The 15,495-nt window shown below is 44.7% G+C and overlaps 1 protein-coding gene across 3 annotated transcripts in view; it reads left to right on the top strand.

Moving 5' to 3' along the window:
* DAPK1 (death associated protein kinase 1) overlaps positions 1 to 15,495 on the top strand; it is a 206,488-nt gene that overhangs the window by 95,524 nt on the left and 95,469 nt on the right. For all 3 annotated transcript variants that reach the window (XM_065879323.1, XM_065879324.1, XM_065879325.1), the window contains one exon: positions 7,354 to 7,575. In XM_065879323.1, the coding sequence (XP_065735395.1) occupies positions 7,354 to 7,575 (222 nt within the window). The remainder of the gene's footprint in view (positions 1 to 7,353; positions 7,576 to 15,495) is intronic.

The following is a 15,495-nucleotide window of genomic DNA, read 5'->3' as shown; positions in this document are numbered from 1 at the left end:
ACGTAATTATTGATATGTATGTTCTATAACCATTTTCTTAATTGTTTTGCATTTGTTTTTGCAGGTCCTTTTCTTCTCTTGTGTTTCCCACTTAGAGAAGTTCCTTTAGCATTTGTTGTAGAGCTGGTTTGGTGGTGCTGAATTCTCTTAGTTTTTGCTTGTCTGTAAAGCTTTTGATTTCTCCATTGAATCTGAATGAGATCCTTGCTGGATGGAGTAATCTTGGTTGTAGGTTCTTCCCTTTCATCACGTTAAGTATATTATGCCAGTCCCTTCTGGCTTGTAGAGTTTCTGCTGAGAAATCAGCTGTTAACCTTATGGGAGTTCCCTTGTATGTTTTTTGTCATTCTTCCCTTGCTGCTTTCAATAATTTTTCTTTCTTTTTTTCTTTTTCTTTTTAAGATGTTGGGGGTAGGAGTTTAGTCATTTATTTATTTATTTTTGCTGTGTTGGGTCTTCTTTTCTGTGCAAGGGCTTTCTCTAGTTGTGGCAAGCAGGGGCCATTCTTCATCGCGGTGTGCAGGCCTCTCAGTATTGCGGCCTCTCTTGTTGCAGAGCACAGGCTCCAGACGCATAGGCTCAGTAGTTGTGGCTCACGGGCCTAGTTGCTCCGCGGCATGTGAGATCTTCCCAGACCAGTGCTCAAACCCATGTCCCCTGCATTAGTAGGCAGATTCTCAACCACTGCGCCACCAGGGAAGCCCAATAATTTTTCTTTGTCTTTAATTTTTGCCAATTTTTTTACTATGTGTCTCGGTGTGTTTCTCCTTGGGTTTATCTTGCCTGGGATTCTGTGCTTCCTGGACTTGGGTGGCTCTTTCCTTTCCCATGTTAGGGAAGTTTTTGAGTATAATCTCTTGAAATATTTTCTCGGGTCCTTTCTCTCTCTCTTCTCCTTCTGGGACTCCTATAATGCAAACGTGTTGTGTTTAATGTTGTCCCAGAAGTCTCTTAGGCTGTCTTCATTTCTTTTCATTCTTTTTTCTTTATTCTGTTCTGCGGCACTGAATTTCACCATTCTGTCCTCCAGATCACTTATCTGTTCTTCTGCCTCAGTTATTCTGCTATTGATTCCTTCTAGTGTATTTTTCATTTCAGTTATTGTATTGTTCATCTCTGTTTGTTTGTTCTTTAATTTTTCTAGATTTTTGTTAAACATTTCTTTCATCTTCTTGATCTTCGCCTCCATTCTTTTTCTGAGGTGCTGGACCATCTTCACTATCATTATTCTGAATTCTTTTTCTGGAAGATTGCCTATCTCCATTTCATTTAGTTGTTTTTCTGGGGTTTTATCTTGTTCCTACATCTGGTAGATAGCCCTCTGCCTTTTCACCTTGTCTATCTTTCTGTGAACGTGGTTTTTTTCCCACAGGATGCAGGATTGTAGTTTTTCTTGCTTCTGCTGTCTGCCCTCTAAATTTTTCTCTTTTTAATAAAATTTGTGATTATGCATAAAACACATTTTTTAAAGTAGGTAATTCCTTAATGCAAGGATGGGTCTCCTTCTTTTTATACTCACCTGACCAGTAGAGCTTAATACATGTTCATTACATTGAAGTGAAAGTTTTCATTTTAAAATGAGTGTGGCTGTCTGTACTTAGTGCAACAAACTGTCAGTTATTAAATGACGGAATGTTAGTAGAGTTTTTTAAAATGACACACAGTTAATTCTCATTGTGGTATGTTCTATAAATTCATCACAAACACTGAATTAATGGATACTGAACCATGGTTCTGGAGGACATACAGGGTTAGGTACCGGTGAGCCTCTGGTCACATTTTCATCAACAGATCAATGCATAACCTTGTTTGCTGTGTGTTTCTTCTTAAAGGTACCTTATTTAATATATATTGTTGATTCACTAACAGTGAACTCACAGCCAGCACCGCTTATCTAGCACACGTTTTCTCTGTAAGGTGCACCATAGCATCCATGCTTCTGGACAGCACTTCAAAGCCATGTTTAGGGACCATTTTAAATAGCAAAACCACAAACAAAAAACACAAAATGCAATTAAAAAAAAAACCCAAAACAAAACAGAACCAAAAACCACGGCACTAAGCAGACTGTAAAGTGGACACTGTTTACAGTGTGAGAGCTGAGAAAGGAAGGCAGAGCGTGGCCTTGACTGAGCTCAGCTGGGAACATGCACATCTGGCTATTCAAATCCACAAATGACCACAAAAGTACTGCGAGTATTGATTTTTTTGTTTAAAAATAAATTTTAGGGAGTAGGTGAATTCACAAATATGGATCCCACAAAAATTGAGGGTAGCCTGTACTCTGTTTCATCAAGTTTAAATGATAACATACAGTGAGTTTTTGTTTTCTAGTGAGGAAGGTACATTCCCCATCCACGGAACCGTCACCACAGCCTGTGTGGGCATCATTCACTGAGGAGCCTCATGTGTTTGTCATGGGAGGGGCTGGAGCGACAAGCAGTCCTCCAAGTGGGCAGCAGTGGTGGCCTGGCTTCTCTGTGTGTGCCTACTCTCCTCCTGCCCAGAGCTCACCCCGGAAGCTGGGGCAGGCTGTTGCTCCGGGAGCCCACAATTTAAAAGCCTTGCCACAAAAATCCCAAGCAAATTGCCTTTTCAACTGGGGGTGGGGTGTTGGAGAAGAGGACTTTCCCCCAATGTGGCCAAATGCAGGGTGGAATGTGGGCGTGAGGGAGACAGGGGCCAGGCACCCAGGCAGGGAAGGATGGCAGCAGCAGTTAACCAACAGCCCAACTGGAATTAGGCCTCGCAAAGCAAATCACTGTGTTAAAGAAGAATGTCTTCTCTGAGGAGTCTGTCCTCAGCCTGCTGGTCGCCTGAGGAGGTGGCCCTGTGGAAATGCCCGACGAGCATCACCGAGTCGCACCAAGCCCCTCCCTGTGGGCCTTGCATGTGGCTCGGCTGGGACTCCATCCTCGTCCCAGGCGCTGAGTGCAGCCAGCTTCAGGGACCAGGAGTCCTGAGCAGCTCCTCTCCCTCGGGGTGGGGCAGTGAGAAGAAGGGGGACAGGACGCTGTAGGACGCTGTGTTGGAAGGCTGGAGCCAGCCTCCAGATTTAGCAGCAGTTTTACATACTTTAACAGAGTATCGCCCTGCTGTGTGTGTTTTGTGTTGCTTTTCCATTTAGGGCTCTCTTCCCCCAGGCAGTCCTGAGAGGTGACATTTTGGGGGTAAATACTGCAGCGCTTTGAGATTTGAGCAACCGTGAGCTAATGACAATAACTCCAGTTTGGGGGACTTCCCTGACGGCGCAGTGGTTAAGAATCTGCCTGCCAATGCAGGGGCACGGGTTCGAGTCCTGGTCCAGGAAGATCCCACGGGCCACGGAGCAACTAAGCCTGTGTGCCACAACTACTGAGCCTGTACTCTAGAGCCCGTGAGCCACAACTACTGAGCCTGCGTGCCACAACTACTGAAGCCCACATGCCTAGAGCCCGTGCTCCACAGCAAGAGAAGCCACCACAGTGAGAAGCACGTGCACTGCAAAGAAGAGTAGCCCCCGCTCGCCGCAACTAGAGAAAGCCCTCACGCAGCAATGAAGACCCAACGCAGCCAAAAAATGAATTTTAAAAAACACAAAAAATCCTCCAGTTTTGGAAGAAAATGGCTCACAGTTACTGAAGATTTACTATTGCCAGGAACTGTTCTAACCACTTGACCCATCTTAGCTCATTTATCCCTGCTCCCTCCATCCCAACAACCCTCCCAGGTAGGCACTCTATTGTACCCACTTTACAGGTAAGGAAAGTGAGGCAGAGTGGTTAAGTAGGTTAAGTAAGCCCACAGGTACGCAGCTACTAGGCATTCAAATACAGGCAGTGTGAGCCCCTCGCGGCTCCACGGCTCTATGGAATGACAATGAGGCAGCTTCAGTTTAGCACCTCTGGTTTTTAGGGTTATAGATTCGGAATTCAAGAGCAGGACATCAGCATCGTGCATGGGCTCCTGGCGGGGCTCTGCACCAAGGGCCTCGGGGATAGAAGATGCACCCGACAGCCCTCGGTCCTGAAGGGATTACGCTCTTGGGAGGGGTGGAAATGGGCAAGAAACAGGAAACAGCAGGTGCCACAGAGGGGTATGAGGTTCCCTGTGGACTCAGGGGTGGAGCACTGGTTGGAGCAAGGGAGTGGGGAGGCAGATTGTTCAAGAATTGGCAATAAATAAGGAAAAGTGTCTTTAAAGAGACAGCATTGAGATAAGTCTAAAAGGTGTTTTCCAAAATTGTTCTACCCCCTCATCTGACCCTCTGCAGCCAGGGTTATCCAGAACACTAGCATGCTGCCGTGGGGCACTAGGATCACACCCTCTCCTGCGCGGGGGCCTTTCCCACCTGCTGGCCCCTCCTCTCCCACCAGCACCCCTCATGTGGGGACCCTGAAGTGTGAGTGGGGGATCAATGATTTGGTGAGGGGATGGGTTCCAGATGTTTTCGCTGCAAACCTGGGCAACATGGTCAGCTTACATCTCTGCACACACTACTGGCCTCGACACATAGGACGTTCAGAACCATGCCTGAACCCAGCCCTTAGGGTTGGGATGCCTGATGCTCTCACTTCCCATAATTAAAAGCATCAAAGGTCAACGTGAAGGGTTTTCCTGGTGGCACAGTGGTTAAGAATCCGCCTGCCGGTGCAGGGGACACGGCTTCGAGCCCTGGTCCGGGAAGATCCCATATGCCGCGGAGCAACTAAGCCCGTGGGCCACAACTACTGAGCTTGTGCTCTAGAGCCCACGAGCCACAAGCTTCTGAGCCCGGGTGCCTAGAGCCCGCGCTCCGCAACAGGAGAAGCCACTGCAACGAGAAGCCCGCACACCTCAATGAAGAGTAGCCCCCGCTCGCCGCAACTAGAGAAAGCCTGCGCGCAGCAACGAAGACCCAACGCAGCCATAAATAAATAATTTTTTTTTAAAGTTTAGCTTAAAATAAAAAAGAATGTCCAAAACTTAAAAAAGAAAAGGTCAGCATGGAACATTTGGCAGTGAAAACACATTCGGAACAGTCTTTGAGTTTAGGCTTGCATTCAGCAGGCTTTTGGCTCTTTGCTTTTGTTTTTTAAAGCAGTGTGATTCAAACCACTGAGTTTGCCTTGAGTCTGCCTTTACAGCCCCCGAGACAAGTAACTGTGACTGCAAGATATGTGCAAGGCCCAGCTCCTGGAAACATGGGTTGCTATGGGTTGGGGGTCCTGGGCTGGCCTGGGGCCCCTTGAGAGCACTCAGTGGGGACATGGTACTGTCTTTGAGAGGAGAGGGGATACAAGCACCACTTCACTGGCCTCTGTAAAGCAGTAACTAACTTTGTTTTGTATTCAGGCTGTTTTTCCTCTTTCCTCCATAAGCCCCATCTCTGCTGTTCACCTCCCATCCCCCACCAGAGAGAAAGCCCAGTTCTTCACTCCCCAAAGAAATCAGGAAATGGTTGTAAATAAAGTCATAACAGATCCCATGACTCTTTAAGGTTGTGAGTTTACGGGCAATAGGTGCTAGTGTTCCGATGTGATTTATTCTTCAGCTTCTCGGCTATCCTGCTGCCGGGGGAAAGATGGTATTAATAAGCTGTCATGCAAAAAAATTGACGCTGCTATAAAAATAATCCTTCATTATGTATTTTTTCTTCACTGGCCTCCCGCTGCCAAAGTAAATGAGTAACGTTTTAAAGTATCGATTCTTTAACATCAGAATATTAACCTTAATTTGATTTTTCTATCTCCCTTTTGTCTTCATGTGAGGAGAATAAAGCTAGCTAGAAATAACTGTGATAATTCTCCACATAGCAGTTCCCTAGAAGGTGCCAAGAAATATACAGATCCTGTGATGGGTGGATGGGCCCTGGGCACTAGGGTGTTAGGGAGGAAGTGAAGGTGCCACCATTGACACAGGAAGCATCCTTCCATTACTTTCAGGGTAGCCTACTTGCTTCTCAACATTTCAGCTGCTTACATAGTCACTTTACTATATTTTGTCAAGCTCTGTTATTATATTCTTTTATATGTGGATAGGAGACTCTGGTTGCTTGCTGTCGAATTTAGGATGCTTTCCTCTGCAAGAAATAAAAAACCCAAATCAAACTGGTTTTAGTGGTAAACAGAATTTTGTTGGCTTACGTTGCTGAAAAATCTAAAGGCAGATAACTTCAGGCTAAGGTTGATCCAGCCATTCCACAGTGTTACTGCAGTGTTACTGGTTTCTTCCTTTTACCAGCTTTGCCTCTACTTTAGACCAAGAGTGGTCCTGAGATGACTGGCAGCAGTTTTGGGGGGTCAAAGTGTCTCAGAAAAAAATCTCCAAAAGGTCTCACTTAGGTCATGTGACTTATCAGTCCCCGAAGTGTGAACAAAATATACACAGGCAGACTCAGAGACATCGCAGGTTCAGTTGCAGACCACGGCAATGCAGCAAATATTACAATAAAGTGACTCACAGGCATTTTTTGGTTTCCCAATGTATATAAAAGTTATGTTTATACTATACTGTAGTCTGTTAGGTGTGCAATAGCATTTTATCTAAAACAAAGCAATGTAGATCCCTTAGTTAAAAAATAATTTATTGCCAAAAAATGCTAACAGTCATCTGAGCCTTCAGCGAGTTGTAATCTTTCTTCAGGGATAACATCAAAGGTCACTGATCACAGATTACTATAACAAATATAACAATAATCAAAAAGTTTGAAATATTGCAAGAATTACCAAAATGTGACACAGACACAAAGTGAGCAGATGCTCTTGGAAAAATGGAGCCAACAGACTTACTCAATACTGGGTTGCCAGAAACCTTCAAATTGTAAAAATATCTATGAAGTACAATAAAGTGAGGCACGATAAAATGAGGTATACCTGCATTGTTTGTTGTTGTTTTGAGTGTTTCAATTGACAAATATTGGTGCTAGAAATATGTCATTGAAGGCAGGACCCTATATATTTTTCTGTTGGTCCCGATCCCTTGCTTTCCTAGACATACAGGATAAGAACAAGGAAATGAGGTCAGACAGGAGGGGGCTCCTTCCTGTGGCCCCTGAATCTGAAATGGGGGAGATGGAGGAGAGCAGAGAAACGGGGGCATATTACCACCTAATGACATTTAATTCAAGAAAATAAATTTTTGTTCTTTGCAACAGTGTTCATAAAGAGACAGGCTTAATGGAACTGAAATGTAGAAGAGATTTCTCCGGTGAATTTGTTAATTTCCCACAATTTGGACTTTCCTATTTGTAATCCTGTTGTCCTCCCCCCACTGCCTCCCCCCACCCACACACCACCACCGGCATGGGGCCACATCCTTGCCCCAAATCTGGGTTTTAGTGAACAATAAAGGATGTATAAATGACCTGGGACCTCTTCTGCCTTCTGTCTTCAGTGGGCAGTTTGCAGTCGTGAAGAAATGCCGTGAGAAAAGCACCGGTCTACAGTATGCCGCCAAATTCATCAAGAAGAGGAGGACCAAATCCAGCCGGCGGGGCGTGAGCCGTGAGGATATCGAGAGGGAGGTCAGCATCCTGAAGGAGATCCAGCACCCCAACGTCATCACCCTGCACGAGGTTTATGAGAACAAGACGGACGTCATCCTGATCCTGGAACTGTGAGTGCTGGGGCTGGGCGGGGAGGAGGGTGGGCTGCAGGCTTCCCGGCAGCTGGACAGCGCAGTGACCAGCCCCGGAGCCTCGTCAGGGATTGACTAGGCTTTGCCAAGTTCGAGAACTGCAGTGGGTGGTGCGCTGTGAGGCCGGCTGCGGTTATCTGGAGTAATTCTACAGCAGCTTCCGTTGATGTGGTCCCACTTGATCGGCAGGCGGGTCCCCAATCTTGGGGTTCTTCCTCGTTTGTCTTGAGGTCGTCTGCGTTTTGAGTTTCATGGTAAGCTTTAGGCTTACGTTCTTCCCTCCTGTCATGCTGTTCCTCTGCCTCCCCTCTGTTTTCCTACTTCTCTTTTTCTCTTTCTTTCTCTATTCTCTTCCCTCTGTCTTACCACACCCCATTTTTAACTGTTGGAACTGTCAACACTCATATGAAAGGGTAGAAGTGAACCAGAATCACTCAGGGTGAGTGATTGTTTTTAAAGCGTTTTGCTGATTTTCTCAGGCACACCCTGCCCATCGGATGTTATTGTGGGAAACTGTAACGTGATGTTCTGTGACGCGTCCCCCTGTCCCTGGCCCTCTGCCTGAGGGCCCCACTCCTGGTCATGAGTCCAGCAACATGGGCTGGCAGGAGAGGAGAGGAGAGGAAGTCATCAAGAACACGCCACTGGGAGTGTCTCTGGGCTGTTTGGATGGAGGACACACATTAGTACCCTGAGGGCAGAGGGAGGGATGGATGGAGCAATCCTGGGTGGTTCTTAGTGAACCACCCATTTCCTGGAGCCTCGAATTAAGATGTGTCCTTCTGCCAGCCCAGCAGCTCCCCCTTATGTGCAGATCTCTTAGGGCTAAGAGGTGATTTTTGAGACCAGGGGAGATGGAAGTGAAGGGAGGTATACAGAGGGAGCCCAGCCTTGGGGGCACCGCACTATCGGGACCTGCGCTTTGCTGTCACGAGGGCCTGGGATGCCCACTGCCTCTTGCCTCACCATTGGGATCTGGGCACATACCTTTATGTGTCTGAGCAACAACCTTCTTAACTATAAATTGGGGTCAATAATACCTACCTCAAAAGGGTTTTGAGGAGATAAATGAGATGAGAACATAAACATGTCTGGCTCATGGATGTTTTTAATACATGTTTCTGGGAAGTTCTCAACCTCTGCACTCGTGACATATTGGGCTGCATGATCCTTTGTTCAGGGGGCCATCCTGTGTGTTGTAGGATGTTTAGCAACATCTCTGGCTTCTACCCACCAGAGAGCATCCTCTTCCCTAGCTGTCACAGCTAAAAATGCCTCCAGACACTTCCACATGTCCCCTGGGGGGCAGATTCTTTTCTCCCCCTACCCGCCTCCCCATCCCCCCACCCCCTCCTTGAGAACCACTGCTTTAAAGGAAGAGCAGGGTTTTAAGGGCACAGAGGATTAAGGGGGCCTGCTCAGGGTTCAGCAGAGAAAAGACAGGAATCAGAGTGTAAGCCTTGCTATGGCTTTATATGGTGACTTGGAAACCAGACAGAACCAAGATCAAAATCCAGGGCAAATCCTTTACCATCTATCTCTAAGCCTAAATTTCCTCCCTTAAGGCTGTTGTCAGAGACCATGAATGCAAAGTTCCTGGGAAAGAAATTATGTAGATCACAACTGTTTTGCGTTTTCAGAGAATTACCAGGTCACGCATAGTAAGTCAAGAATATAATTTGCTCCCTTTGTGTATCAGAATGTACAAATGATGCCGGGGAGTTACTTCCACCTGCGTGTGTATATTCTGGATTCAGCTTCTGTTGACTGACTCCCAGTTCGTAGGTATTTTCCACTAGGAGCATTTATTTATCCTGTGCATAGAATGGATAACATACAGATTTTTTTTACCACTTGATTTAAATTTTTTTTTAATTATTATACAGTAAATTTGATGTTGGGGGAGGGTTGTGTAATTCTATGAAAGTTGACACATGTATAGATTTGTGTAACCACCACCCAAATCAGGATTCAGAATAGTCCCATTGCCCCCAAAACTCCCTTGTACTCTCCCCTTCTAGTCACACCCACCTTCTTCCCTCTACCCTCTGGCAAGCACTGAGCCATTCTCTATTACTGTAGTTTTGTCTTTTCAAAGATTATAGAAGTAGGATTATAAAGTATTCAATCTTTTGAGACCGGCTTCTTTCACGCAACGTAATGCTTTTGAGATTTGTGCATGAGTCGTGTGCTCCTTTTTATTGCTGAAGAGTGTTCCATTGTGTGGTGTTTATCTCCTCACCCATTGAAGGACATTTGGGTTGTTTCTAATATTTGGTGATCATGCATACAGCTACCATAAACAGTCATGTGTGTGAACATAAGTTTTCATTTCTTTGGGGTAAATACCACTGAGTGGGTTTGCTGGGCCATGTGGTAAGTGCACATCTAACTCTACAAGCAGTTGCCAAACTGCGTTCTAAAGTGGCTTCACCATTTTACAGCCCTTCCAGCAATGAGTGAGCGTTCCAGTTGCTCCATCAACCCTTTGTATTGTCAATATTTGTTTCTAATTGTAGCCATTCTATTAGGTGGATAGTGGCGCACAGCTTTACACAGTTCATTATGTGGAGACCTTGAATAAAAGTTGAGGGGCTTCCCTGGTGGCGCAGTGTTTGAGAGTCCACCTGCCAACGCAGGGGACGTGGGTCCGTGCCCCGGTCCGGGAAGATCCCACATACCGCGGAGCGGCTGGGCCCATGAGCCATGGCCGCTGAACCTGTGTGTCCGGAGCCTGTGCTCCACAACGGGAGAGGCCACAACAGTGAGAGGCCCGTGTACTGCAAAAAAAAAAAAAGTTGAGTGAGCTCACAAAGAGCAGCTCTTAGATGGAAGAAGCAGGAGGAATCTTAGAAGGTGGCCCCTCCCTCACAGGGTCAGACGCATGTTTGTCTTCCCTGGGTATTTGCTCCTTACAGATTCCAGCATTCCCTGTGAGCTGATTGTCCTAGCCTTTTCACCCACTGGGCATGTGGGGAGTAGTGATGGTTACTTTTATGTGTCAATTGATTGTGCCACAGGGTGTCCCAACATTTGGTTAAACATTATTCTGGGTTGTGTCTTGAGGGTGTTTCTGGATGAGGTTAACATTTGAATCGTAGACTTAGTAAAGCAGATTGCCCTCCCTAATGGGGGTGGGCCTCATCTAATCAGTTGAGGTCCCAAATGGAACATAAAAGCTCACCTTACCCTGAATAAAAAGGAATTCCTCCTACCTGACGGCCTTCAAGCAGGGACATTGGCTTTTTCCTGTCTTCAGACTGAAACTGATACATTGGCCCTACTGGGTCACCAGCTGGGTTCAGTGGACTCCCCTTGCAGGTCTTGGGACTTGTCAGTCTCCATGATTGCATGAGCCAGTTTCTTAAAATAAATCTCTTTCTCTCTTTATATCCGTATATCCTTTTGGTTCTGTTTCTCTGGAGAACCCTGACTCATACAGTGGTGCCAAAGGCTAAGGAGGGAAAGTGCACCCTTGTTTTCACATCACAAGTCTGTCCCATCTTATATCTATATTTACTTTGCCATGAAGAGGTGTTTTCATTTTTAATAGACTATTCAAGATATTAGGTCTGCCCAGGAGAAAGAGTCATCTTTGCCTTTGAGAAAATTATTGTTGTTGTAAATTCTAACAGCTTTAAAGGAAGATTTAGTCATCAGTGACATATTCCATCTCTTCTTTCCTTTCTTAAGAATGCTGGGATACAGTGGTGGTTAAAGAGAGAATAAAATGTAAGAATTTGTCAGAAGATAGCCCTATGACCTAATAGTGGCCACTTGTCTGTATCCTCTGGTTCAGAAATCTTTAAGTGGATATATTTTTTTGATTTTTTGCTTTGGGATGAACTCCATGGCAATAGAGCTTCCTTCTGGCTTACTAATGAAGCTTGCTCCCTTGTTGAAACTTCCCTCATTGAAGCCTGTTTCCATGTGGATGTGTGAGCTCTCACTCCCACATCTGGCCCTGTCCTTACCAGTGAGACAGAGACCCCAAACCGCCACTCCATGCACTATTTCATGAGCTGCCCCTAATGATCTGGGCGAGATACAGAAATGATATCTTTTCCGTCCTTTGTACAGAAGCTACTTGGTGTCTGTGTTAAAGGCACAGTTGTCAAATCCTACTCCAGGATTTGACTTAAAATTTCTGTAAGCCCTGAAAGTAGTTTTTAAGAATGATATTTCCCCCACATGCTTCTCTGGAAAAGAATCTTTCCACACCTTATCTGCTATTGCAGCTCAGCAGAGCATATACACCAAGGAAACAAACCTGATGTCTCAAAATCACAATTCCATGTCCTCCACATCCCATTGTTCCATAATGAAGTCATACAAAAATCTCTTTGTTCTGTTACAGCTCACCCGTGCATTGTCACGTGGGCAAGCCACTACAAAACTTTGATCTTCAGTGCATGAGTCATTTCATAACTTGCCCTGTTACCTGGTGAAAAGTGAAGCCAAACAAAGTCAGTGCTAATCAGAGACACTGGCTTCTAGAATTCTGTTCCTAAACTTGCTGCTCAGAAACAGCTAAGTATTTCAAGCTGTGGATAATTTAGGTTCCCTCTGCCCAGACATGGGTCAAACCCAAATGCCTTTAGGGGCTGGACAGGTGATGTAAGTGAGTGAGGTTGGTCTACACAAAGCCTCAGAATCAGGGAGGCATCAGGGAATGGTGGGGACTGTGGCTAACTGAACCCTCAGCCACTCTTCAGTTGATTGTTGCCATGTGGGATTTTGGATCCAGTGTTGCCAGATCCTGCAATCTTTTTCAAGAAAAGTCTGGTATCTAGGTTTTTAATTTTAGCAGTTAGTTCATAGTATTCATGAGCAGACAAAATAAAACCTTCCTGAAGGTCACATGTGGCCTTCACAGAACTCCAGATTCTAGCCTGTTTTATGTAAGCAATAAGTATTAGCAGCATGTGATAAATACAGTCAGAGAGAGTCCCAAAAGGCTAGCAATTCTGTTGGAAAGGCAAGATACACACTTAGCATTACAAAATGATTTTTTAAATGTCCAGTGTGGTTTAACAGTGGTTCTCAAACTTTAGCATGCTTCAGAATCTGCTGAAGGCTTGTTAAAATACACGTTACTTGGCTGCACTTCCAGAGTTTCTGAATCAGTATGTCTAGGGTAAGGCCCAAGAATTTACATTTTAAACAAATTCCCAGGTGATGCCGATGCTGCTGGTCTAGGGTTCACCTTTTGAGAAGCTGTAGTAGGTTGAATTGTGTCTCCCCCAAAATGATATGTTGAAGTCCCAACTCCCTTTATCACAAAGTGTCCCCTTATTTGGCAATAGGGTCGTTGCAGATGTCATTAGTTAAGATGAGGTCATACTGGAGTAGAGCGGGCTCCTTATCCCACGTGACCTTATAAGAAGAAGGCCATGTGGAGACAGAGATCTGGGGAGAAGGCCATGTGGAGATGGAGGATTGAAGTGATGCAATAGTAGCACCTACAAGCTACTAGGAGAGAGGCCTGGAACAGATTCCCGTTGGAGCCCTCAGAAGGAACCACAGCCCACACCTTGCTTTCAGACTTCTGGCCTCCAGAGCTGTGAGACAATGAATTTCTGTTGTTTTTAGCCACCCACTGTGTGGTACTTTGTTACAGGAGCCTTAGCACACTAATAGAGAAGCACTAGAATAGAAAACTACCCGTTGCTGGACTGCGAGCCCACTCATGTGTTAACCAAGAACTCTGTGAGCCAGTTAACAACAAAATAAAACACCTAATCATGGTAGTTCCATCAGGCAACCAAGAAACAGTGGGATGCGTGACTCTTCCTCCCTGCAGGAAGCTTGCGCAGAGGAGGGCTGGAGTGGGGTAGGTGATTCTGGGTCTACCTTAAGTCAGGAATGGACATCACTCTGTCATGGCCTGCTTCAGGAGGGTCACCTGAGCTTTGGATGACCTGTCTGAAAGGTTACCCTGTTAAGATTTATAAAGTAAACATCCTAGAATTGCCATGTAAACTTGGCATAGTGGATTGTTCCAAAGAAATCAAGCCAGTTTGGATCTCCAACCTTAATTTTTCCCCTTTATTTGTTCTGCTTGGAATTTAAAGCAGGTCTTTAAGTTAGAGTAGTCTCTCCTCTCTCTCTCTCTCTCTCTCTCTCTCTCTCTCTCTCTTTCTCTTTCTCGTAGGAAATTCAGTTTAATTAGTGCAGTATGCAGTGGTTGTAGCCAGGTGCAGGACATGGAATTAATGCACTCTATTTTTATTTATTTAATAAAGTAAATTTTATTACTTTTTTACTGTGGTAGCAAACACATAACATAAAATTGACCATCTTAGCCATTTCTAAGTATACAGTTCAGTAGCATAACGTATTCACCTGTGCAACATATCTCCAGAACTTGTTCATCTTGCAAAATGGAAACTCTGTTCCAATGGAAGAACAACTCTCCTTTTCAGCTCTCTTTCTGACTTTGTCTAAGTTAATAATTTCTGGAATTCAGTTTGTTCATTGCAAACAACTGCCAAGTTGTATTCAGATATTTGTGTAATATTAGATCACTTTATGCAGGATCGTTGTTAAGTTGACTCACTCTCTCGTAGCCAAACGGAGATGCAGACTCATAAGAATATAAATATGATTGTTTCATTGTACATCAGCACAGTGGATGTATGTGGATAGGTTCATGCTTCACTGACAGCAAATCCAGAATTGCAAGGGCCTTTCAAGAAGCAAATGCAGTGATTAAAGTGATGGTTTCAGGGTACCTTAAAAGTGGCAAAGTTGTACTAAGCTGAATGCAGTTATAGGGACATAAGTGATGCTGGTAAATGAGGCGTATCTGACGCCAGGGGCCTTTCAGTCTCCCACCCCCATTCTCTACTGCTCTCCTGGTCCTCACAAGACACAAAAACACATTAAGATTGCTTAAATGCTTTCCTTCCTTCCTTCCTTCCTTCCTTCCTTCCTTCCTTCCTTCCTTCCTTCCTTCCTCCCTCTCTCTCTTTCTCTTTCTTTCTTTCTTTCTTTCTTTCTTTCTTTTTCTTTCCTTCCTTCCTTCCTTCTTTTTTTTTTCCTTTTTGCTGCTACATTTGTTCTCTCTTCTCTGAGCTCCAGCCAGCTCTTCTGACTTTTTGAACTTTTGTTTTTATTCACAAAGGTAATTTCAAGAACTGTTCTGGGTTACACTTTTGGCTTCTGGATCCTCAGATATCTACTATTAGGCAAGAACAGAGAACTGAAATGCATTTGGCAACAGTCTCAACCTTTCACAACAGAATTAAATTTGTGTAGAGTAGGTTATTTTCCACTCAGGCATTCTCTTGAGAAATAAAACCCTGTATGTATGTCTTCCCCCGTGCTCTTACTTCTTGCTAATTCGGTTGAAAGTGTTTCCTTAGCATTTATTAAATGGGCATTTTTATTCACTAAAGTGGATTATTTGATTTCCAGATGGTCTTAGAAAAATTGGGACAATGAAAATCATAAAAACAAATCACACGTAGTATCTGTGAGCTCATAGATGTGCAGTTTTTATCATATATTCATAATTTTAATATCTGGCTCGATTTACTCTGTGCTGTATACATAAGTTATAGATAGTGAGTATTTGAAATCATTGCTTATCTCCAAGAAAGGTGTATAATTGTTAAGGTTTGGTAAACTGGGGTAACACTTCTGCCTGCCAGCCTCAGAGACTTCCATAGCTGCAGTGATGGGCTATTAATCCCTCCTCAGGGACCACAGATTCTACTTTATGATGCTCTGGGGTACTCCAAGTCCCTGGGAACTGCTCACACTTCCTCTTGGAATCTCACAGCCATGTCACAGATCTCATTATTCTTCCTGTCTTGGTTAACCATTCTCCTAATCAACACTTCAAGAGCATGCAACAGGTTACTCTGTAGAATTGTGGCTTCAAATGACCCCTCG

Source organism: Phocoena phocoena, chromosome 6 (genome assembly GCF_963924675.1).
Source record: "Phocoena phocoena chromosome 6, mPhoPho1.1, whole genome shotgun sequence".
Lineage (NCBI taxonomy): Eukaryota > Metazoa > Chordata > Mammalia > Artiodactyla > Phocoenidae > Phocoena > Phocoena phocoena.
The sequence above is the reverse complement of the archived record's forward strand: the minus strand, read 5'-3'. Positions and strand labels throughout refer to the sequence as shown.